General features: G+C 43.6%; 1 protein-coding gene across 1 annotated transcript in view; it reads left to right on the top strand.

Annotated features, from left to right (window-relative positions):
- LOC139384431 (NT-3 growth factor receptor-like) overlaps nt 1-23401 on the top strand; it is a 141719-nt gene that overhangs the window by 104888 nt on the left and 13430 nt on the right. The window contains exons 14-15 of the mRNA XM_071129196.1: nt 4947-5119; nt 5597-5840. Coding sequence (XP_070985297.1) covers nt 4947-5119; nt 5597-5840 — 417 coding nt within the window. The remainder of the gene's footprint in view (nt 1-4946; nt 5120-5596; nt 5841-23401) is intronic.

The raw sequence follows: 23401 nt of genomic DNA, 5'->3' as shown, positions 1-23401 counted from the left end.
GCTGTCTGTGGTAAATGGTTCTCATTAGGTGGGATCCCCCAAACAGACACAGTACTGTCTGTGGTAAATGGTTCTCATTAGGTGGGATCCCCCAAACAGACACAGTACTGTCTGTGGTAAATGGATCTCACTAGGAGGGATCCCCCAAACAGACACAGTACTGTCTGTGGTAAATGGATCTCATTAGGAGGGATTCTCCAAACAGACACACTACTGTCTGTGGTAAATGATTCTCATTAGGTGGGATCCCCCAAACAGACACAGTACTGTCTGTGGTAAATGGTTCTCATTAGGAGGGATCCCCCAAACAGACACACTACTGTTACAGCTGTCTGTGGTAAATGGTTCTCATTAGGTGGGATCCTCCAAACAGACACACTACTGTTACAGCTGTCTGTGGTAAATGGTTCTCATTAGGTGGGATCCCCCAAACAGACACAGTACTGTCTGTGGTAAATGGTTCTCATTAGGTGGGATCCCCTAAACAGACACAGTACTGTCTGTGGTAAATGGATCTCATTAGGAGGGATCCCCCAAACAGACACAGTACTGTCTGTGGTAAATGGTTCTCATTAGGTGGGATCCCCCAAACAGACACAGTACTGTCTGTGGTAAATGGTTCTCATTAGGTGGGATCCCCCAAACAGACACAGTACTCTCTGTGGTAAATGGTTCTCATTAGGTGGGATCCCCCAAACAGACACAGTACTGTCTGTGGTAAATGGATCTCATTAGGAGGGATCCCCCAAACAGACACAGTACTGTCTGTGGTAAATGGTTCTCATTAGGTGGGATCCCCCAAACAGACACAGTACTGTTACAGTAATGTAATGTAACTCGTCTGTCCTCTCCATTCATTAATCATACAACATAGTTATATGTCCAAGGTATCACATCCGGACAACCAAACTCTAGACCTCATTTGTAGTTGTTCAATATGTAGTCCAACAGGACTTGCCAGATGGGGATGTTAAAGTGAGTGACTCGTCAGTAGCCTACTGAATCGCAGCGGTAAGAGACGTTCATTTGCATACTAGTATGCTTTTTTTGCTAATTATTTGCAGATTAAATGAATAAAACATTTGATGAAGATGGTGAATCCTCCTCACCCCAGGATCAATAGGTAGTCTAGTGGAGAGATAGTTTCACTCTGGTCCAACACATGATAACAGAAAACAGATTGAATATCAATAGCTGATGAAACTAAGACTGTTATGAGAAAATGGTTTTTAATCCATGTTAGAACTTTATAGTTGCTTGTTGAAAATACAATGTAGCATTAGAATATACCAGAGGACACAAAAATAGAGCTTGTTTGGCAAAACAAATCAGGGGGAGTCTATTGTGGGAAAGGAACGGTGTCTGTTGTGTGGTGGGAAAGGAATGGTGTCTGTTGTGGAAAAGGAACGGTGTCTGTTGTGGAAAAGGAATGGTGTCTGTTGTGTGGTGGGAAAGGAATGGTGTCTGTTGTGGGAAAGGAATGGTGTCTGTTGTGGAAAAGGAATGGTGTCTGTTGTCAGAAAGGAACGGTGTCTGTTGTGGGAAAGGAACGGTGTCTGTTGTGGGAAAGGAATGGTGTTTGTTGTGGCAAAGGAATGGTGTCTGTTTTGGGAAAGGAATGGTGTCTGTTGTGGGAAAGGAATGGTGTCTGTTGTGTGGTGGGAAAAGAATGGTGTCTGTTGTGGGAAAGGAACGGTGTCTGTTGTGTGGTGGGAAAGGAATGGTGTCTTTTGTGTGGTGGGAAAGGAATGGTGTCTGTTGTGTGGTGGGAAAGGAATGGTGTCTGTTGTGTGGTGGGAAAGGAACGGTGTCTGTTGTGTGGTGGGAAAGGTACGGTGTCTGTTGTGGGAAAGGAATGGTGTCTGTTGTGGGAAAGGAACGGTGTCTGTTGTGGGAAAGGAATGGTGTCTGTTGTGGGAAAGGAACGGTGTCTGTTGTGGGAAAGGAACGGTGTCTGTTGTGGGGTGGGAAAGGAACGGTGTCTGTTGTGTGGTGGGAAAGGAACGGTGTCTGTTGTGTGGTGGGAAAGGAACGGTGTCTGTTGTGTTGTGGGAAAGGAACGGTGTCTGTTGTGTTGAGGAAAAGGAACGGTGTCTGTTGTGTTGTGGGAAAGGAACGGTGTCTGTTGTGTTGTGGGAAAGGAACGGTGTCTGTTGTGTTGTGGGAAAGGAACGGTGTCTGTTGTGTTGTGGGAAAGGAACGGTGTCTGTTGTGTTGTGGGAAAGGAACGGTGTCTGTTGTGTTGTGGGAAAGGAACGGTGTCTGTTGTGTGAAAGGAACGGTGTCTGTTGTGTTGTGGGAAAGGAACGGTGTCTGTTGTTTTGTGGGAAAGGAACAGTGTCTGTTGTGTGAAAGGAATAGTGTCTGTTGTGTTGTGGGAAAGGAACGGTGTCTGTTGTGTTGTGGGAAAGGAACGTTGTCTGTTGTGGGAAAGGAACGGTGTCTGTTGTGGGAAAGGAACGGTGTCTGTTGTGTGGTGGGAAAGGAACGGTGTCTGTTGTGGGAAAGCAATGGTGTCTGTTGTGTGGTGGGAAAGGAACGGTGTCTGTTGTGGGAAAGGAACGGTGTCTGTTGTGGGAAAATAATTTTGTCTGTGGTGGGAAAGGAACGGTGTCTGTTTGCTTTCAAACACTTTTATCTTCTTCCATCTCCGTTGGAATAGAATATAAAACAGAATATCACTTTATGTCAACCAACTGAAACCCTGCAGTTCTCTTCCTGTTATTATCGTGTCTAAGCACTCGTAGTTATTATGTTGGACTGACGCCCAGAGGAGAAACATTTACTGATAGTGTATCCTCAATGGCATCCTATTCCCTGTGTAGTGCACTACATTTGCATCCTATTCCCTGTGTAGTGCACTACATTTGCATCCTATTCCCTGTGTAGTGCACTACATTTGCATCCTATTCCCTGTGTAATGCACTACATTTGCATCCTATTCCCTGTGTAGTGCACTACATTTGAACAGGGTTCATAGGGGCTCTGTGAAAAAATTGTGCACTATAAAGGGATTAGGACGCCAGTGTGGATACATTCTCAGTAAATGTTTCTCCTCTGGGTCCAGACAGTTTGTTTAGAGGAGTCACCAGGACACTGTGACCGTGCTGTCTGGTATTACTGGTCCAGACAGTCACCAGAACACTGTGACCATGCTGTCTGGTATTACTGGTCCAGACAGTCACCAGAACACTGTGACCGTGCTGTCTGGTATTACTGGTCCAGACAGTTTGTTTAGAGGAGTCACCAGAACACTGTGACCGTGCTGTCTGGTATTACTGGTCCAGACAGTTTGTTTAGAGGAGTCACCAGGACACTGTGACCGTGCTGTCTGGTATTACTGGTCCAGACAGTCACCAGAACACTGTGACTGTGCTGTCTGGTATTACTGGTCCAGACAGTTTGTTTAGAGCAGTCACCAGAACACTGTGACCGTGTTGTCTGGCTACGTTACTGAGTGATGAGGGTATGTGATGTTACTGAGTGATGAGGGGATGTTACTGAGTGATAAGGGGATGTGATAATACTGAGTGATGAGGGGATGTTACTGAGTGATGAGGGGATGTGTTGTTACTGAGTGATGAGGGGATGTTACTGAGTGATGAGGGGATGTTACTGAGTGATGAGGGGATGTTACTGAGTGATGAGGGGATGTGTTGTTACTGAGTGATGAGGGGATGTGTTGTTACTGAGTGATGAGGGGATGTTTCTGAGTGATGAGGGGATGTTTCTGAGTGATGAGGGGATGTTTCTGAGTGATGAGGGGATGTTACTGAGTAATGGGGGGATGTTACTAAGTGATGAGGGGATGTTACTGAGTAATGGGGGGATGTTACTAAGTGATGAGGGGATGTTACTGAGTGATGAGGGGATGTTACTGAGTGATGAGGGGATGTTACTGAGTGATGAGGGGATGTTACTGAGTAATGGGGGGATGTTACTAAGTGATGAGGGGATGTTACTGAGTGATGAGGGGATGTGTTGTTACGGAGTGATGAGGGGATGTTACTGAGTGATGAGGGGATGTTACTGAGTGATGAGAGGATGTGATTTTACTGTGTGATTAGGGGATGTTACTGAGTGATGAGGGGATGTTACTGAGTGATGAGGGGATGTTTCTGAGTGATGAGGGGATGTTACAGAGTGATGAGGGGATGTGTTGTTACTGAGTGATGAGGGGATGTTACTGAGTGATGAGAGGATGTGATGTTACTGTGCGATTAGGGGATGTTACTGAGTGATGAGGGGATGTTACTGAGTGATGAGGGGATGTTACTGAGTGATGAGGGGATGTTACTGAGTGATGAGGGGATGTTACTGAGTGATGAGAGGATGTGATGTTACTGTGTGATTACTGGATGTTTCTGAGTGATGAGGGGATGTTACTGAGTGATGAGGGGATGTTACTGAGTGATGAGGGGATGTTTCTGAGTGATGAGGGGATGTTACTGAGTGATGAGGGGATGTGATGTTACTGAGTGATGATGGGATGTTACTGAGTGATGATGGGATGTTACTGAGTGATGAGGGGATGTTACTGGGTGATGAGGGGATGTTACTGGGTGATGAGGGGATGTGTTGTTACTGAGTGATGAGGGGATGTTACTGGGTGATGAGGGGATGTTACTAAGTGATGAGGGGATGTGTTGTTACTGAGTGATGAGGAGATGTTACTGAGTGATGATGGGATGTTACTGAGTGATGAGGTGTTTTTTTAGGTTTGTATAACTGAAGACCTACTGGTAATTTACAGACATCATCCAGCAGTATACCAACAGTACATCTCTCTTCTTCCCAGACCCTGAAGGACCTCAACCTGTCTGTTGTCTATAAGATGTCTGATATCAATGTGTTTACTACTACAGTAGTACCAGCAGTAAACCAACAGTACTTCTCCATCTCATTCACAGACCCTGAAACCAACAACGTGTCCCTTTGGTTCCCAGAGCCTGAAGGACCCCAACCTGTCAGCCAGAAAAGACTTCCAGAGAGAAGCTGAGCTGCTCACCAACCTCCAGCACGACCACATTGTTAAGTTCTATGGGGTCTGTGTGGATGGAGATCCCCTCATCATGGTGTTTGAGTACATGAAGCATGGGGACCTCAACAAGTTCCTCAGGTAGTGGTATAGGAACAATGCTGGTACACAGGGGCGCCTCTTTGGTTTTAGAAGTGGGGGGGGACATAACCTGACGGGAGGTCTGGAATATTTGGGGGGAATCTAAAGCTAATTTCCTGCATTTTTACACAATCCAACATGCCTCTATTTAGAACAAAAAGAAAGCAAAAATGTCCACAGTTATCAAGCTAATGTAAGAGATCAAACTCCTCTGTCTCTACTCCTCCTCTGTCTCTACTACTCCTCTGTTCTGTTTCGTATCTCTCTCTCCAGAGTCCATGGTCCAGATGGCCAGCCTCTACAGACTGTATAGATGAAGGTTTATGTTTCTCTCTCTCCAGAGTCCATGGTCCAGCTGACCAGCCTCTACATACTGTATAGATGAAGGTGTATGTGTCTCTCTCTCCAGAGTCCATGGTCCAGATGGCCAGCCTCTACATACTGTATAGATGAAGGCTTATGTTTCTCTCTCTCCAGAGTCCATGGTCCAGATGCTATGATCCTTGTGGATGGCCATCCCGTTCAAACTGACGGAGAGCTGGGTCTGTCCCAGATGTTACACATCGCCACCCAGATCTCAGCCGGCATTGTGTACCTGACCTCCCAGCACTTTGTCCACAGAGACCTGGCCACCAGGAACTGTCTAGTGGGCAACGGGCTGCTTGTGAAGATAGGAGACTTCGGGATGTCCAGAGACATCTACAGCACAGACTACTACAGGGTAAGGACTCATGTATGGAAGGACTATAGCATTTGGACTGAGAGATGTGTTAATTTATGAACACCTGTGCCATTTCCTTTAACTTCTTAGTGATCCCTTCCCGCTCGAATCCCGATAACGGGATTGATTTGACAACATCCAGTGAAATTGCAGCGCGCCAAATCCAAAAACAGAAATACTCATAATAAGAATTCATTAAACATACAAGTTTATACAGCAAAATACATCTGAACTTAATCCAGCCACAGTGTCAGATTTCAAAAAGGCTTCACGGCAAAAGCAGACCATGCGATTATCTGAGGACAGCACCCCGCATACAAACACATGAAAATCATATTTCAACCAGCCAGGCACGACACAAAAGTCAGAAATAATGATAACAAAGTGAAAACAAAGTGAAGTGCGTTCCAGGTCGCTGGCACCAAAAGATTTGAGTCCACCTGGAGTGACACATGGAAGAGCAGGTGGATCATCATCATCAACATCAACCAATTTCTAAAGACTGTCGACATCTAGTGGAAGCTATAGGAACTACAAGCAGATTCCTATTAAATAGGGCTTACCATAGAAACCTAATGGAAAACAGATTGACCTAAAAAAAAATCCCAGGTTGGATTGTGCTCGGCTTGTTCCGCCTGCCAACTCAGTTCTGTTATACTCACAGACATTATTCTAACAGTTTTAGAAATGTCAGAGTGTTTTCTATCCAAATCTAATAATGATATGCATATCCTAGCATCTGGGCCTGAGTAGCAGGCAGTTTACTTTGGGCACGCTTTTCATCCGGATGTGAAAATACTGCCCCCTGTCACCAAGAAGTTTTTAATCTAGAGCAAAAAAAATGTCCTTATATGATAAGTAAACACAGTGGGGCAGTCCACGAGGGGGCGTAGTGCCTCTTAACACAGTGGGGCAGTCTACGAGGGGGCGTAGTGCCTCTTAACACAGTGGGGCAGTCCACGAGGGGGCGTAGTGCCTCTTAACACAGTGGGGCAGTCCACGAGGGGGCGTAGTGCCTCTTAACACAGTGGGGCAGTCCACGAGGGGGCGTAGTGCCCCTCTTGAAGTAACCACAGTGGGGCAGTCTACGAGGGGGCGTAGTGCCTCTTAACACAGTGGGGCAGTCCACGAGGGGATGTAGTTCCCCTCTTGAAGTAACCACAGTGGGGCAGTCCACGAGGGGGCGTAGTGCCTCTTAACACAGTGGGGCAGTCCACGAGGGGGCGTAGTGCCTCTTAACACAGTGGGGCAGTCTACGAGGGGGCGTAGTGCCTCTTAACACAGTGGGGCAGTCCACGAGGGGGCGTAGTGCCTCTTAACACAGTGGGGCAGTCCACGAGGGGGCGTAGTGCCTCTTAACACAGTGGGGCTGTCCACGAGGGGGCGTAGTGCCCCTCTTGAAGTAACCACAGTGGGGCAGTCTACGAGGGGGCGTAGTGCCTCTTAACACAGTGGGGCAGTCCACGAGGGGATGTAGTGCCCCTCTTGAAGTAACCACAGTGGGGCAGTCCACGAGGGGGCGTAGTGGCGTCTGTGGAGGAAGCTGCCTCATGTCAACCTGTCAACATGTTATTGTTACAATCTGGTGAATTTCTGTTGTTCCCAACAACCTCACGTAATGAACGTGTGAGAGAGACATCTGAAATGTATTTTTTTTATATCAGCTTTATTTAACCAGGTGGGCCATTTCCAGCTGCGACCTGGCCAAGATAAAGCAACCTCACGTAATGAATGCGTGAGAGAGACATCTGAAATGTATTTTTTTATATCAGCTTTCCATTTCCAACTGCGACCTGGCCAAGATAAAGCAACCTCACGTAATGAACGCGTGAGAGAGACATCTGAAATGCATTTTTTTATATCAGCTTTCCATTTCCAACTGCGACCTGGCCAAGATAAAGCAACCTCACGTAATGAACGCGTGAGAGAGACATCTGAAATGTATTTTTTTACAATCACAATTCCCCTTAATGGCATCACAATTCCCCTTAACGACATCACAATTCCCCTTAATGGCATCACAATTCCCCGTAATGACATCACAATTCCCCATAATGACATCACAATTCCCCGTAATGACATCACAATACCACTTAATGACAAGGTGAAAACAAGTTGTTAGAAATGTTGTAATGTATTATAAATTAAAAACAGAAATACCTTATTTACATAAGTATTCAGACCCTCAGAGCTCAGGTGCATCCTGTTTCCATTGATCATCCTTGAGATGTTTCTAACAACTTGATTGGAGTCCACCTGTGGTAAATTTAATTGATTGGACATGATTTGGAAAGGCACAAACCTGTCTATATAAGGTCCCACAGTTGACAGTGCTGAGGAGTGGCTAGATGATGGTTCTGTGCTTCCAACTTTGTGGTATCAGTTTGGGGAAGGCCCTTTCCTGTTTATGCATGACAATGCCCCTGTGCACAAAGCGAGGTCCATACAGAAAAGGTTTGTTGAGATCGGTGTGGAAGAACTTGACCGTCCTGCACAGAGCCCCTGACCTCCATACCATCAATAAACATTGGGTTGAATTGGAAGGCTGGCTACGAGCCAGGACTAATCGCCCATCATCAGTGCCCGACCAGACAGAGAAGAACAAAAGTACTTAGCCTCTGTAGTTGAAACCAGGACAGGCTGATATCTCCACAGGACTGAAGAGCATGCCTCTGTAGTTGAAACCAGGACAGGCTGATATCTCCACAGGGCTGAAGGGCATGCCTCTGTAGTTGAAACCAGGACAGGCTGATATCTCCACAGGGCTGAAGAGCATGCCTCTGTAGTTGAAACCAGGACAGGCTTATATCTCCACAGGGCTGAAGAGCATGCCTCTGTAGTTGAAACCAGGACAGGCTGATATCTCCACAGGGCTGAAGAGCATGCCTCTGTGTGGTTGCCAGTCAGGCAGGCTGGCAGGCGGACTGCAGGCGGACTGTGAGATGCCAGGGCTGGCATTGTGTTACATGGCCAGATAATATATCTGCCAATCAGACAGAAAGGAGCAGAGAGGAGGCTGATCATGAGGGAGGAACACACTGGCAGCCAGTGTATGGTACTCCATCCAGTATTGTTTTGGTCGTGGTACTCCATCCAGGATTGTGTTGGTCGTGGTACTCCATCCAGTATTGTGCTGGTCGTGGTACTCCATTCAGTATTGTGTTGGTCGTGGTGCTCCATCCAGTATTGTGCTGGTCGTGGTACTCCATTCAGTATTGTGTTGGTCGTGGTGCTCCATCCAGTATTTTGTTGGTCGTGGTGCTCCATCCAGTATTGTGTTGGTCGTGGTACTCCATCCAGTATTGAATTGGTCGTGGTAGTCCATCCAGTATTGTGTTGGTCGTGGTACTCCATCCAGTAGTGTGCTGGTCGTGGTACTCCATCCAGTATTGTGCTGGTCGTGGTACTCCATCAAGTATTGTGCTGGTCGTGGTACTCCATCCAGTATTGTGTTGGTCCTGGTACTCCATCCAGTATTGTGATGGTCCTGGTACTCCATCCAGTATTGTGTTGGTCCTGGTACTCCATCCAGTATTGTGATGGTCATGGTAGTCCATCCAGTATTGTGTTGGTCGTGGTAGTCCATCCAGTATTGTGTTGGTCGTGGTAGTCCATCCAGTATTGAATTGGTCGTGGTAGTCCATCCAGTATTGTGTTGGTCGTGGTACTCCATCCAGTAATGTGCTGGTCGTGGTACTCCATTCAGTATTGTGATGGTCCTGGTACTCCATCCAGTATTGTGTTGGTCCTGGTACTCCATCCAGTATTGTGATGGTCATGGTAGTCCATCCAGTATTGTGTTGGTCGTGGTAGTCCATCCAGTATTGTGTTGGTCGTGGTAGTCCATCCAGTATTGAATTGGTCGTGGTAGTCCATCCAGTATTGTGTTGGTCGTGGTAGTCCATCCAGTATTGAATTGGTCGTGGTAGTCCATCCAGTATTGTGTTGGTCGTGGTACTCCATCCAGTAATGTGCTGGTCGTGGTACTCCATTCAGTATTGTGTTGGTCGTGGTACTCCATCCAGTAATGTGCTGGTCGTGGTACTCCATTCAGTATTGTGTTGGTCTTGGTACTCCATTCAGTATTGTGTTGGTCGTGGTACTCCATCCAGTAATGTGCTGGTCGTGGTACTCCATTCAGTATTGTGTTGGTCGTGGTACTTCATCCAGTATTGTGCTGGTCATGGTACTCCATCCAGTATTGTGTTGGTCATGGTACTCCATCCAGTATTGTTTTGGTCGTGGTACTCCATCCAGAATTGTGTTGTTCGTGGTACTCCATCCAGTATTTGGTTGGTCGTGGTACTCCATCCAGTATTGTGTTGGTCGTGGTAGTCCATCCAGTATTGAATTGGTCGTGGTAGTCCATCCAGTATTGTGTTGGTCGTGGTAGTCCATCCAGTATTGAATTGGTCGTGGTAGTCCATCCAGTATTGTGTTGGTCGTGGTACTCCATCCAGTATTGTGTTGGTCGTGGTACTCCATCCAGTAATGTGCTGGTCGTGGTACTCCATTCAGTATTGTGTTGGTCGTGGTACTCCATCCAGTAATGTGCTGGTCGTGGTACTCCATTCAGTATTGTGTTGGTCGTGGTACTCCATTCAGTATTGTGTTGGTCGTGGTACTCCATCCAGTAATGTGCTGGTCGTGGTACTCCATTCAGTATTGTGTTGGTCGTGGTACTTCATCCAGTATTGTGCTGGTCATGGTACTCCATCCAGTATTGTGTTGGTCATGGTACTCCATCCAGTATTGTTTTGGTCGTGGTACTCCATCCAGAATTGTGTTGTTCGTGGTACTCCATCCAGTATTTGGTTGGTCGTGGTACTCCATCCAGTATTGTGTTGGTCGTGGTACTCCATCCAGTATTGTGTTGGTCCTGGTACTGCATCCAGTATTGTGTTGGTCATGGTACTCCATCCAGTATTTTGCTGGTCGTGGTACTCCCTCCAGTATTGTGTTGGTCCTGGTTCTCCATCCAGCATTGTGCTGGTCGTGGTACTCCATCCAGTATTGTGTTGGTCGTGGTACTCCATCCAGTATTGTGCTGTTCGTTGTACTCCATCCAGTATTGTGCTGGTTCTGGTACTCCATCCAGTATTGTATTGGTCGTGGTACTCCATCCAGTATTGTGCTGGTCATGGTACTCCATCCAGTATTGTGTTGGCCGTGGTAGTCCATCCAGTATTGTGTTGGTCCTGGTACTCCATCCAGTATTGTGATGGCCTGGTACTCCATCCAGTATTGTGCTGGTCGTGGTACTCCATCCAGTATTGTGTTGGTCGTGGTACTCCATCCAGTATTGTGTTGGTCGTGGTACTCCATCCAGTATTGTGATGGTCCTGGTACTCCATCCAGTATTGTGCTGGTCGTGGTACTCCATCCAGTATTGTGTTGGTCGTGGTACTCCATCCAGTATTTGGTTGGTCGTGGTACTCCATCCAGTATTGTGTTGGTCCTGTTACGCCATCCAGTATTGTGTTGGTCCTGGTACTCCACCCAGTATTGTGTTGGTTGTGGTACTCCATCCAGTATTGTGCTGGTCGTGGTACTCCATCAAGTATTAATATCAGATAACAGTGAGTTATCATCACAACTAGTTCATTCCAGATAACAGTGAGTTATCATCACAACTAGTTAATACCAGACAACTAGTTAATAACAGATAACAGTGAGTTATCATCACAACTAGTTAATACCAGACACCAGTGAGTTATCATCACAACTAGTTCATACCAGATTACAGTGCGTTATCACCACAACTAGTTAATACCAGACAACAGTGAGTTATCATCACAACTAGTTAATACCAGATTCCAGTGAGTTATCATCACAACTAGTTAATATCAGATTCCAGTGAGTTATCATCATAACTAGTTTATACCAGGTGACAGTGAGTTATCATCACAACTAGTTAATACCAGGTGACAGTGCAGCAACTTTCTATCTCTGCCTGGCAGCTGCCCAGCAGGTGGTGGCTGATTGGCTGCCATACTCCTAAAATAGAATCCATGTTTGCCACTGTCTGACTGAGGAGTTGAGGTATTCTGTGGACGGGGAGAGTCTAGATGGTTATCAGTCCTGGGGAGAGTCTAGATGGTTATCAGTCCTGGGGAGAGTCTAGATGGTTATCAGTCCTGGGGAGAGTCTAGATGGTTATCAGGCCTGGGGAGAGTCTAGATGGTTATCAGGCCTGGGGAGAGTCTAGATGGTTATCAGGCCTGGGGAGAGTCTAGATGGTTATCAGTCCTGGGGAGAGTCTAGATGGTTATCAGGCCTGGGGAGAGTCTAGATGGTTATCAGGCCTGGGGAGAGTCTAGATGGTTATCAGGCCTGGGGAGAGTCTAGATGGTTATCAGGCCTGGGGAGAGTCTAGATGGTTATCAGGCCTGGGGAGAGTCTAGATGGTTATCAGTCCTGGGGAGAGTCTAGATGTTTACCAGGCCCTTACGAGGTCTATGGCTCAGAGCTAACAGGTGGCCATGAGGTGTACATGACAAATGGAACCCTATTTCCTATATAGTGCACTACTTTAAACCATATCCATATTATAACAGTAACATCAGTCTTGTTGATGCTGTCCATGATTACAACAGTAACATCAGTCTTGATGATGCTGTCAGAGCCGTGATTACAACAGTAACATCAGTCTTGTTGATGCTGTCCATGATTACAACAGTAACATCAGTCGTGTTGATGCTGTCCATGATTACAACAGTAACATCAGTCTTGTTGATGATGTCCATGATTACAACAGTAACATCAGTCTTGTTGATGCTGTCCATGATTACAACAGTAACATCAGTCTTGTTGATGATGTCCATGATTACAACAGTAACATCAGTCTTGTTGATGCTGTCCATGATTACAACAGTAACATCAGTCTTGTTGATGCTGTCAGGACCGTGATTACAACAGTAACATCAGTCTTGTTGATGCTGTCAGGACCATGATTACAACAGTAACATCAGTCTTGTTGATGCTGTCCATGATTACAACAGTAACATCAGTCGTGTTGATGCTGTCCATGATTACAACAGTAACATCAGTCTTGTTGATGCTGTCCATGTTTACAACAGTAACATCAGTCTTGTTGATGCTGTCAGGACCGTGATTACAACAGTAACATCAGTCTTGTTGATGCTGTCAGGACCATGATTACAACAGTAACATCAGTCTTGTTGATGCTGTCCATGATTACAACAGTAACATCAGTCTTGTTGATGCTGTCCATGATTACAATAGTAACATCAGTCTTGTTGATGCTGTCAGGACCGTGATTACAACAGTAACATCAGTCTTGTTGATGCTGTCCATGATTACAACAGTAACATCAGTCTTGTTGATCAAATCAAATCAAATTGATGCTGTCAGGGCCATGATTACAACAGTAACATCAGTCTTGTTGATGCTGTAAGGGCCGTGATGACAACAGTAACATCAGTCTTGTTGATGCTGTCAGGACCGTGATAACAACAGTAACACCAGTCTTGTTGATGCTGTCAGGGCCATGATTACAACAGTAACATCAGTCTTGTTGATGCTGTCCATGATTACAACAGTAACATCTGTCTTGTTGATGCTGTTCATGATTACAACAGTAACATCAGTCTTGTTGATGCTGTCAGGGCCATGATTACAACAGTAACATCAGTCTTGTTGATGCTGTCCATGATTACAACAGTAACATCACTCTTGTTGATGCTGTCCATGATTACAACAGTAACCTCATTCTTGTTGATGCTGTCCGTGATGACAACAGTAACATCAGTCTTGTTGATGCTGTCAGGACCGTGATTAAAACAGTAACACCAGTCTTGTTGATGCTGTCAGGGCCGTGATTACAACAGTAACATCAGTCTTGTTGATGCTGTCCATGATTACAACAGTAGCATCTGTCTTGTTGATGCTGTCCATGATTACAACAGTAACATCAGTCTTGTTGATGCTGTCCATGATTACAACAGTAACATCATTCTTGTTGATGCTGTCCATGATTACAACAGTAACATCAGTCTTGTTGATGCTGTCAGGGCCATGATTTCAACAGTAACATCAGTCTTGTTGATGCTGTCAGGCCCATGATTACAACAGTAACATCAGTCTTGTTGATGCTGTCCATGATTACAACAGTAACATCAGTCTTGTTGATGCTGTCAGGACCGTGATTACAACAGTAACATCAGTCTTGTTGATGCTGTCCATGATTACAACAGTAACATCAGTCTTGTTGATCAAATCAAATCAAATTGATGCTGTCAGGGCCATGATTACAACAGTAACATCAGTCTTGTTGATGCTGTAAGGGCCGTGATGACAACAGTAACATCCGTCTTGTTGATGCTGTCAGGACCGTGATAACAACAGTAACACCAGTCTTGTTGATGCTGTCAGGGCCATGATTACAACAGTAACATCAGTCTTGTTGATGCTGTCCATGATTACAACAGTAACATCTGTCTTGTTGATGCTGTTCATGATTACAACAGTAACATCAGTCTTGTTGATGCTGTCAGGGCCATGATTACAACAGTAACATCAGTCTTGTTGATGCTGTCTGGACCGTGATTACAACAGTAACATCAGTCTTGTTGATGCTGTCCATGATTACAACAGTAACATCACTCTTGTTGATGCTGTCCATGATTACAACAGTAACATCATTCTTGTTGATGCTGTCCGTGATGACAACAGTAACATCAGTCTTGTTGATGCTGTCAGGACCGTGATTACAACAGTAACACCAGTCTTGTTGATGCTGTCAGGGCCATGATTACAACAGTAACATCAGTCTTGTTGATGCTGTCCATGATTACAACAGTAGCATCTGTCTTGTTGATGCTGTCCATGATTACAACAGTAACATCAGTCTTGTTGATGCTGTCCATGTTTACAACAGTAACATCAGTCTTGTTGATGCTGTCAGGGCCATGATTTCAACAGTAACATCAGTCTTGTTGATGCTGTCAGGCCCATGATTACAACAGTAACATCAGTCTTGTTGATGCTGTCCATGATTACAACAGTAACATCAGTCTTGTTGATGCTGTAAGGGCCGTGATGACAACAGTAACATCCGTCTTGTTGATGCTGTCAGGACCGTGATAACAACAGTAACACCAGTCTTGTTGATGCTGTCAGGGCCATGATTACAACAGTAACATCAGTCTTGTTGATGCTGTCCATGATTACAACAGTAACATCTGTCTTGTTGATGCTGTTCATGATTACAACAGTAACATCAGTCTTGTTGATGCTGTCAGGGACATGATTACAACAGTAACATCAGTCTTGTTGATGCTGTCTGGACCGTGATTACAACAGTAACATCAGTCTTGTTGATGCTGTCCATGATTACAACAGTAACATCACTCTTGTTGATGCTGTCCATGATTACAACAGTAACATCATTCTTGTTGATGCTGTCCGTGATGACAACAGTAACATCAGTCTTGTTGATGCTGTCAGGACCGTGATTACAACAGTAACACCAGTCTTGTTGATGCTGTCAGGGCCATGATTACAACAGTAACATCAGTCTTGTTGATGCTGTCCATGATTACAACAGTAGCATCTGTCTTGTTGATGCTGTCCATGATTACAACAGTAACATCAGTCTTGTTGATGCTGTCCATGATTACAACAGTAACATCATTCTTGTTGATGCTGTCCATGTTTACAACAGTAACATCAGTCTTGTTGATGCTGTCAGGGCCATGATTTCAACAGTAACATCAGTCTTGTTGATGCTGTCAGGCCCATGATTACAACAGTAACATCAGTCTTGTTGATGCTGTCCATGATTACAACAGTAACATCAGTCTTGTTGATACTGTCAGACCCATGATTACAACAGTAACATCAGTCTTGTTGATGCTGTCAGGACCATGATTACAACAGTAACATCAGTCTTGTTGATGCTGTCAGGGCCGTGATGACAACAGTAACATCAGTCTTGTTGATGCTGTCAGGACCGTTATTACAACAGTAACATCAGTCTTGTTGATGCTGTCGGGACCGTGATGACAATAGTAACATCAGTCTTGTTGATGCTGTCAGGGCCATGATTACAACAGTAACATCAATATTGTTGATGCTGTCAATGATTACAACAGTAACATCAGTCTTGTTGATGCTGTCCATGATTACAACAGTAATATCAGTCTTGTTGATGCTGTCAGGACTGTGATTACAACAGTAACATCAGTCTTGTTGATGCTGTCAGGACCATGATTACAACAGTAACATCAGTCTTGTTGATACTGTCAATGATTACAACAGTAATATCAGTCTTGTTGATGCTGTCAGGACTGTGATTACAACAGTAACATCAGTCTTGTTGATGCTGTCAGGACCATGATTACAACAGTAACATCAGTCTTGTTGATGCTGTCAATGATTACAACAGTAACATCAGTCTTGTTGATGCTGTCCATGATTACAACAGTAACATCAGTCTTGTTGATGCTGTCAGGGCCATGATTACAACATTAACATCAGTCTTGTTGATGCTGTCAATGATTACAACAGTAACATCAGTCTTGTTGATGCTGTCCATGATTACAACAGTAATATCAGTCTTGTTGATGCTGTCAGGACTGTGATTACAACAGTAACATCAGTCTTGTTGATGCTGTCAGGACCATGATTACAACAGTAACATCAGTCTTGTTGATACTGTCAATGATTACAACAGTAATATCAGTCTTGTTGATGCTGTCAGGACTGTGATTACAACAGTAACATCAGTCTTGTTGATGCTGTCAGGACCATGATTACAACAGTAACATCAGTCTTGTTGATACTGTCAATGATTACAACAGTAACATCAGTCTTGTTGATGCTGTCAGGGCCATGATTACAACAGTAACATCAGTCTTGTTGATGCTGTCAATGATTACAACAGTAACATCAGTCTTGTTGATGCTGTCCATGATTACAACAGTAACATCAGTCTTGTTGATGCTGTCAGGGCCATGATTTCAACAGTAACATCAGTCTTGTTGATGCTGTCAATGATTACAACAGTTACATCAGTCTTGTTGATGCTGTCCATGATTACAACAGTAACATCAGTCTTGTTGATGCTGTCAGGGCCATGATTACAACAGTAACATCAGTCTTGTTGATGCTGTCCATGATTACAACAGTAACATCAGTCTTGATGATGCTGTCAGAGCCGTGATTACAACAGTAACATCAGTCTTGTTGATGCTGTCCATGATTACAACAGTAACATCAGTCTTGATGATGCTGTCAGAGCCGTGGTTACAACAGTAACATCAGTCTTGTTGATGCTGTCCATGATTACAACAGTAACATCAGTCTTGTTGATACTGTCCATGATTACAACAGTAACATCAGTCTTGCTGATGCTGTCAGGACCGTGATTACAACAGTAACATCAGTCTTGTTGATGCTGTCCATGATTACAACAGTAACATCAGTCTTGTTGATCAAATCAAATCAAATCAAATTGATGCTGTCAGGGCCATGATTACAACAGTAACATCAGTCTTGTTGATGCTGTAAGGGCCGTGATGACAACAGTAACATCAGTCTTGTTGATGCTGTCAGGACTGTGATTACAACAGTAACACCAGTCTTGTTGATGCTGTCAGGGCCATGATTACAACAGTAACATCAGTCTTGTTGATGCTGTCCATGATTACAACAGTAACATCAGTCTTGTTGATGCTGTCCATGATTACAACAGTAACATCAGTCTTGTTGATGCTGTCAGGGCCATGATTACAACAGTAACATCAGTCTTGTTGATGCTCTCTGGACCGTGATTACAACAGTAACATCAGTCTTGTTGATGCTGTCCATGATTACAACAGTAACATCAGTCTTGTTGATGATGTCCATGATTACAAAACTAACATCAGTCTTGTTGATGCTGTCAGGTCCATGATTACAACAGTAACATCAGTCTTGTTGATGTTGTCAGGGCCGTGATGACAACAGTAACATCAGTCTTGTTCATGCTGTCAGGACCGTGATTACAACAGTAACACCAGTCTTGTTGATGCTGTCCGAGATTACAACAGTAACATCAGTCTTGTTGATACTGTCAGACCCATGATTACAACAGTAACATCAGTCTTGTTGATGCTGTCAGGACCGTTATTACAACAGTAACATCAGTCTTGTTGATGCTGTCGGGACCGTGATGACAATAGTAACATCAGTCTTGTTGATGCTGTCAGGGCCATGATTACAACAGTAACATCAGTATTGTTGATGCTGTCAATGATTACAACAGTAACATCAGTCTTGTTGATGCTGTTCATGATTGCAACAGTAATATCAGTCTCGTTGATGCTGTCAGGACTGTGATTACAACAGTAACATCAGTCTTGTTGATGCTGTCAGGACCATGATTACAACAGTAACATCAGTCTTGTTGATACTGTCAATGATTACAACAGTAACATCAGTCTTGTTGATTCTGTCAGGAACGTTATTACAACAGTAACATCAGTCTTGTTGATGCTGTCAATGATTACAACAGTAACATCAGTCTTGTTGATGCTGTCCATGATTACAACAGTAACATCAGTCTTGTTGATGCTGTCAGGGCCATGATTACAACAGTAACATCAGTCTTGTTGATGCTGTCAGGGCCATGATTACAACAGTAACATCAGTCTTGTTGATGCTGTCAGAGCCGTGATTACAACAGTAACATCAGTCTTGATGATGCTGTCAGGGCCCTGATTACAACAGTAACATCAGTCTTGTTGATGCTGTCCATGATTACAACAGTAACATCAGTCTTGTTGATGCTGTCAGAGCCGTGATTACAACAGTAACATCAATCTTGTTGATGCTGTCCATGATTACAACAGTAACATCAGTCTTGTTGATGCTGTCCATGATTACAACAGTTACATCAGTCTTGATGATGCTGTCAGGGCCCTGATTACAACAGTAACATCAGTCTTGTTGATGCTGTCCATGATTACAACAGTAACATCAGTCTTGTTGATGCTGTCAGAGCCGTGATTACAACAGTAACATCAATCTTGTTGATGCTGTCCATGATTACAACAGTAACATCAGTCTTGTTGATGCTGTCCATGATTACAACAGTAACATCAGTCTTGTTGATGCTGTCAATGATTACAACAGTAACATCAGTCTTGTTGATGCTGTCAGGGCCATGATTACAACAGTAACATCAGTCTTGTTGATGCTGTCAATGATTACAACAGTAACATCAGTCTTGTTGATGCTGTCCATGATTACAACAGTAACATCAGTCTTGTTGATGCTGTCAGGGCCATGATTACAACAGTAACATCAGTCTTGTTGATGCTGTCAATGATTACAACAGTAACATCAGTCTTGTTGATGCTGTCCATGATTACAACAGTAACATCAGTCTTGTTGATGCTGTCAGGGCCATGATTACAACAGTAACATCAGTCTTGTTGATGCTGTCCATGATTACAACAGTAACATCAGTCTTGATGATGCTGTCAGAGCCGTGATTACAACAGTAACATCAGTCTTGTTGATGCTGTCCATGATTACAACAGTAACATCAGTCTTGATGATGCTGTCAGAGCCGTGATTAAAACAGTAACATCAGTCTTGTTGATGCTGTCCATGATTACAACAGTAACATCAGTCTTGTTGATACTGTCCATGATTACAACAGTAACATCAGTCTTGCTGATGCTGTCAGGACCGTGATTACAACAGTAACATCAGTCTTTTTGATGCTGTCCATGATTACAACAGTAACGTCAGTCTTGTTGATCAAATCAAATCAAATCAAATTGATGCTGTCAGGGCCATGATTACAACAGTAACATCAGTCTTGTTGATGCTGTAAGGGCCGTGATGACAACAGTAACATCAGTCTTGTTGATGCTGTCAGGACTGTGATTACAACAGTAACACCAGTCTTGTTGATGCTGTCAGGGCCATGATTACAACAGTAACATCAGTCTTGTTGATGCTGTCTGGACCGTGATTACAACAGTAACATCAGTCTTGTTGATGCTGTCCATGATTACAACAGTAACATCAGTCTTGTTGATGATGTCCATGATTACAAAACTAACATCAGTCTTGTTGATGCTGTCAGGTCCATGATTACAACAGTAACATCAGTCTTGTTGATGCTGTCAGGCCCATGATTACAACAGTAACATCAGTCTTGTTGATGTTGTCAGGGCCGTGATGACAACAGTAACATCAGTCTTGTTCATGCTGTCAGGACCGTGATTACAACAGTAACACCAGTCTTGTTGATGCTGTCCATGATTACAACAGTAACATCAGTCTTGTTGATACTGTCAGACCCATGATTACAACAGTAACATCAGTCTTGTTGATGCTGTCAGGACCGTTATTACAACAGTAACATCAGTCTTGTTGATGCTTTCGGGACCGTGATGACAATAGTAACATCAGTCTTGTTGATGCTGTCAGGGCCATGATTACAACAGTAACATCAGTATTGTTGATGCTGTCAATGATTACAACAGTAACATCAGTCTTGTTGATGCTGTTCATGATTACAACAGTAATATCAGTCTCGTTGATGCTGTCAGGACTGTGATTACAACAGTAACATCAGTCTTGTTGATGCTGTCAGGACCATGATTACAACAGTAACATCAGTCTTGTTGATACTGTCAATGATTACAACAGTAACATCAGTCTTGTTGATTCTGTCAGGACCGTTATTACAACAGTAACATCAGTCTTGTTGATGCTGTCAGGGCCATGATTACAACAGTAACATCATTCTTGTTGATGCTGTCAATGATTACAACAGTAACATCAGTCTTGTTGATGCTGTCCATGATTACAACAGTAACATCAGTCTTGTTGATGCTGTCCATGATTACAACAGTAACATCAGTCTTGTTGATGCTGTCAGAGCCGTGATTACAACAGTAACATCAGTCTTGTTGATGCTGTCCATGATTACAACAGTAACATCAGTCTTGATGATGCTGTCAGGACCATGATTACAACATTAACATCAGTCTTGTTGATATTGTCAATGATTACAACAGTAACATCAGTCTTGTTGATGCTGTCCATGATTACAACAGTAACATCAGTCTTGTTGATGCTGTCCATGATTACAACAGTAACATCAGTCTTGTTGATGCTGTCCATGATTACAACAGTAACATCAGTCTTGTTGATGCTGTCAGGGCCATGATTACAACAGTAACATCAGTCTTGTTGATGCTCTCTGGACCGTGATTACAACAGTAACATCAGTCTTGTTGATGCTGTCCATGATTACAACAGTAACATCAGTCTTGTTGATGATGTCCATGATTACAAAACTAACATCAGTCTTGTTGATGCTGTCAGGTCCATGATTACAACAGTAACATCAGTCTTGTTGATGTTGTCAGGGCCGTGATGACAACAGTAACATCAGTCTTGTTCATGCTGTCAGGACCGTGATTACAACAGTAACACCAGTCTTGTTGATGCTGTCCGAGATTACAACAGTAACATCAGTCTTGTTGATACTGTCAGACCCATGATTACAACAGTAACATCAGTCTTGTTGATGCTGTCAGGACCGTTATTACAACAGTAACATCAGTCTTGTTGATGCTGTCGGGACCGTGATGACAATAGTAACATCAGTCTTGTTGATGCTGTCAGGGCCATGATTACAACAGTAACATCAGTATTGTTGATGCTGTCAATGATTACAACAGTAACATCAGTCTTGTTGATGCTGTTCATGATTACAACAGTAATATCAGTCTCGTTGATGCTGTCAGGACTGTGATTACAACAGTAACATCAGTCTTGTTGATGCTGTCAGGACCATGATTACAACAGTAACATCAGTCTTGTTGATACTGTCAATGATTACAACAGTAACATCAGTCTTGTTGATTCTGTCAGGAACGTTATTACAACAGTAACATCAGTCTTGTTGATGCTGTCAGGGCCATGATTACAACAGTAACATCAGTCTTGTTGATGCTGTCAATGATTACAACAGTAACATCAGTCTTGTTGATGCTGTCCATGATTACAACAGTAACATCAGTCTTGTTGATGCTGTCAGGGCCATGATTACAACAGTAACATCAGTCTTGTTGATGCTGTCAGGGCCATGATTACAACAGTAACATCAGTCTTGTTGATGCTGTCAGAGCCGTGATTACAACAGTAACATCAGTCTTGATGATGCTGTCAGGGCCCTGATTACAACAGTAACATCAGTCTTGTTGATGCTGTCCATGATTACAACAGTAACATCAGTCTTGTTGATGCTGTCAGAGCCGTGATTACAACAGTAACATCAATCTTGTTGATGCTGTCCATGATTACAACAGTAACATCAGTCTTGTTGATGCTGTCCATGATTACAACAGTTACATCAGTCTTGATGATGCTGTCAGGGCCCTGATTACAACAGTAACATCAGTCTTGTTGATGCTGTCCATGATTACAACAGTAACAACAGTCTTGTTGATGCTGTCAGAGCCGTGATTACAACAGTAACATCAATCTTGTTGATGCTGTCCATGATTACAACAGTAACATCAGTCTTGTTGATGCTGTCCATGATTACAACAGTAACATCAGTCTTGTTGATGCTGTCAATGAATACAACAGTAAGATCAGTCTTGTTGATGCTGTCAGGGCCATGATTACAACAGTAACATCAGTCTTGTTGATGCTGTCAATGATTACAACAGTAACATCAGTCTTGTTGATGCTGTCCATGATTACAACAGTAACATCAGTCTTGTTGATGCTGTCAGGGCCATGATTACAACAGTAACATCAGTCTTGTTGATGCTGTCAATGATTACAACAGTAACATCAGTCTTGTTGATGCTGTCCATGATTACAACAGTAACATCAGTCTTGTTGATGCTGTCAGGGCCATGATTACAACAGTAACATCAGTCTTGTTGATGCTGTCCATGATTACAACAGTAACATCAGTCTTGATGATGCTGTCAGAGCCGTGATTACAACAGTAACATCAGTCTTGTTGATGCTGTCCATGATTACAACAGTAACATCAGTCTTGATGATGCTGTCAGAGCCGTGATTACAACAGTAACATCAGTCTTGTTGATGCTGTCCATGATTACAACAGTAACATCAGTCTTGTTGATACTGTCCATGATTACAACAGTAACATCAGTCTTGCTGATGCTGTCAGGACCGTGATTACAACAGTAACATCAGTCTTTTTGATGCTGTCCATGATTACAACAGTAACGTCAGTCTTGTTGATCAAATCAAATCAAATCAAATTGATGCTGTCAGGGCCATGATTACAACAGTAACATCAGTCTTGTTGATGCTGTAAGGGCCGTGATGACAACAGTAACATCAGTCTTGTTGATGCTGTCAGGACTGTGATTACAACAGTAACACCAGTCTTGTTGATGCTGTCAGGGCCATGATTACAACAGTAACATCAGTCTTGTTGATGCTGTCCATGATTACAACAGTAACATCAGTCTTGTTGATGCTGTCCATGATTACAACAGTAACATCAGTCTTGTTGATGCTGTCTGGACCGTGATTACAACAGT

The sequence above is a fragment of the Oncorhynchus clarkii genome, chromosome 26, assembly GCF_045791955.1.
Source record: "Oncorhynchus clarkii lewisi isolate Uvic-CL-2024 chromosome 26, UVic_Ocla_1.0, whole genome shotgun sequence".
NCBI classification, from domain to species: domain Eukaryota; kingdom Metazoa; phylum Chordata; class Actinopteri; order Salmoniformes; family Salmonidae; genus Oncorhynchus; species Oncorhynchus clarkii.
The sequence above is the reverse complement of the archived record's forward strand: the minus strand, read 5'-3'. Positions and strand labels throughout refer to the sequence as shown.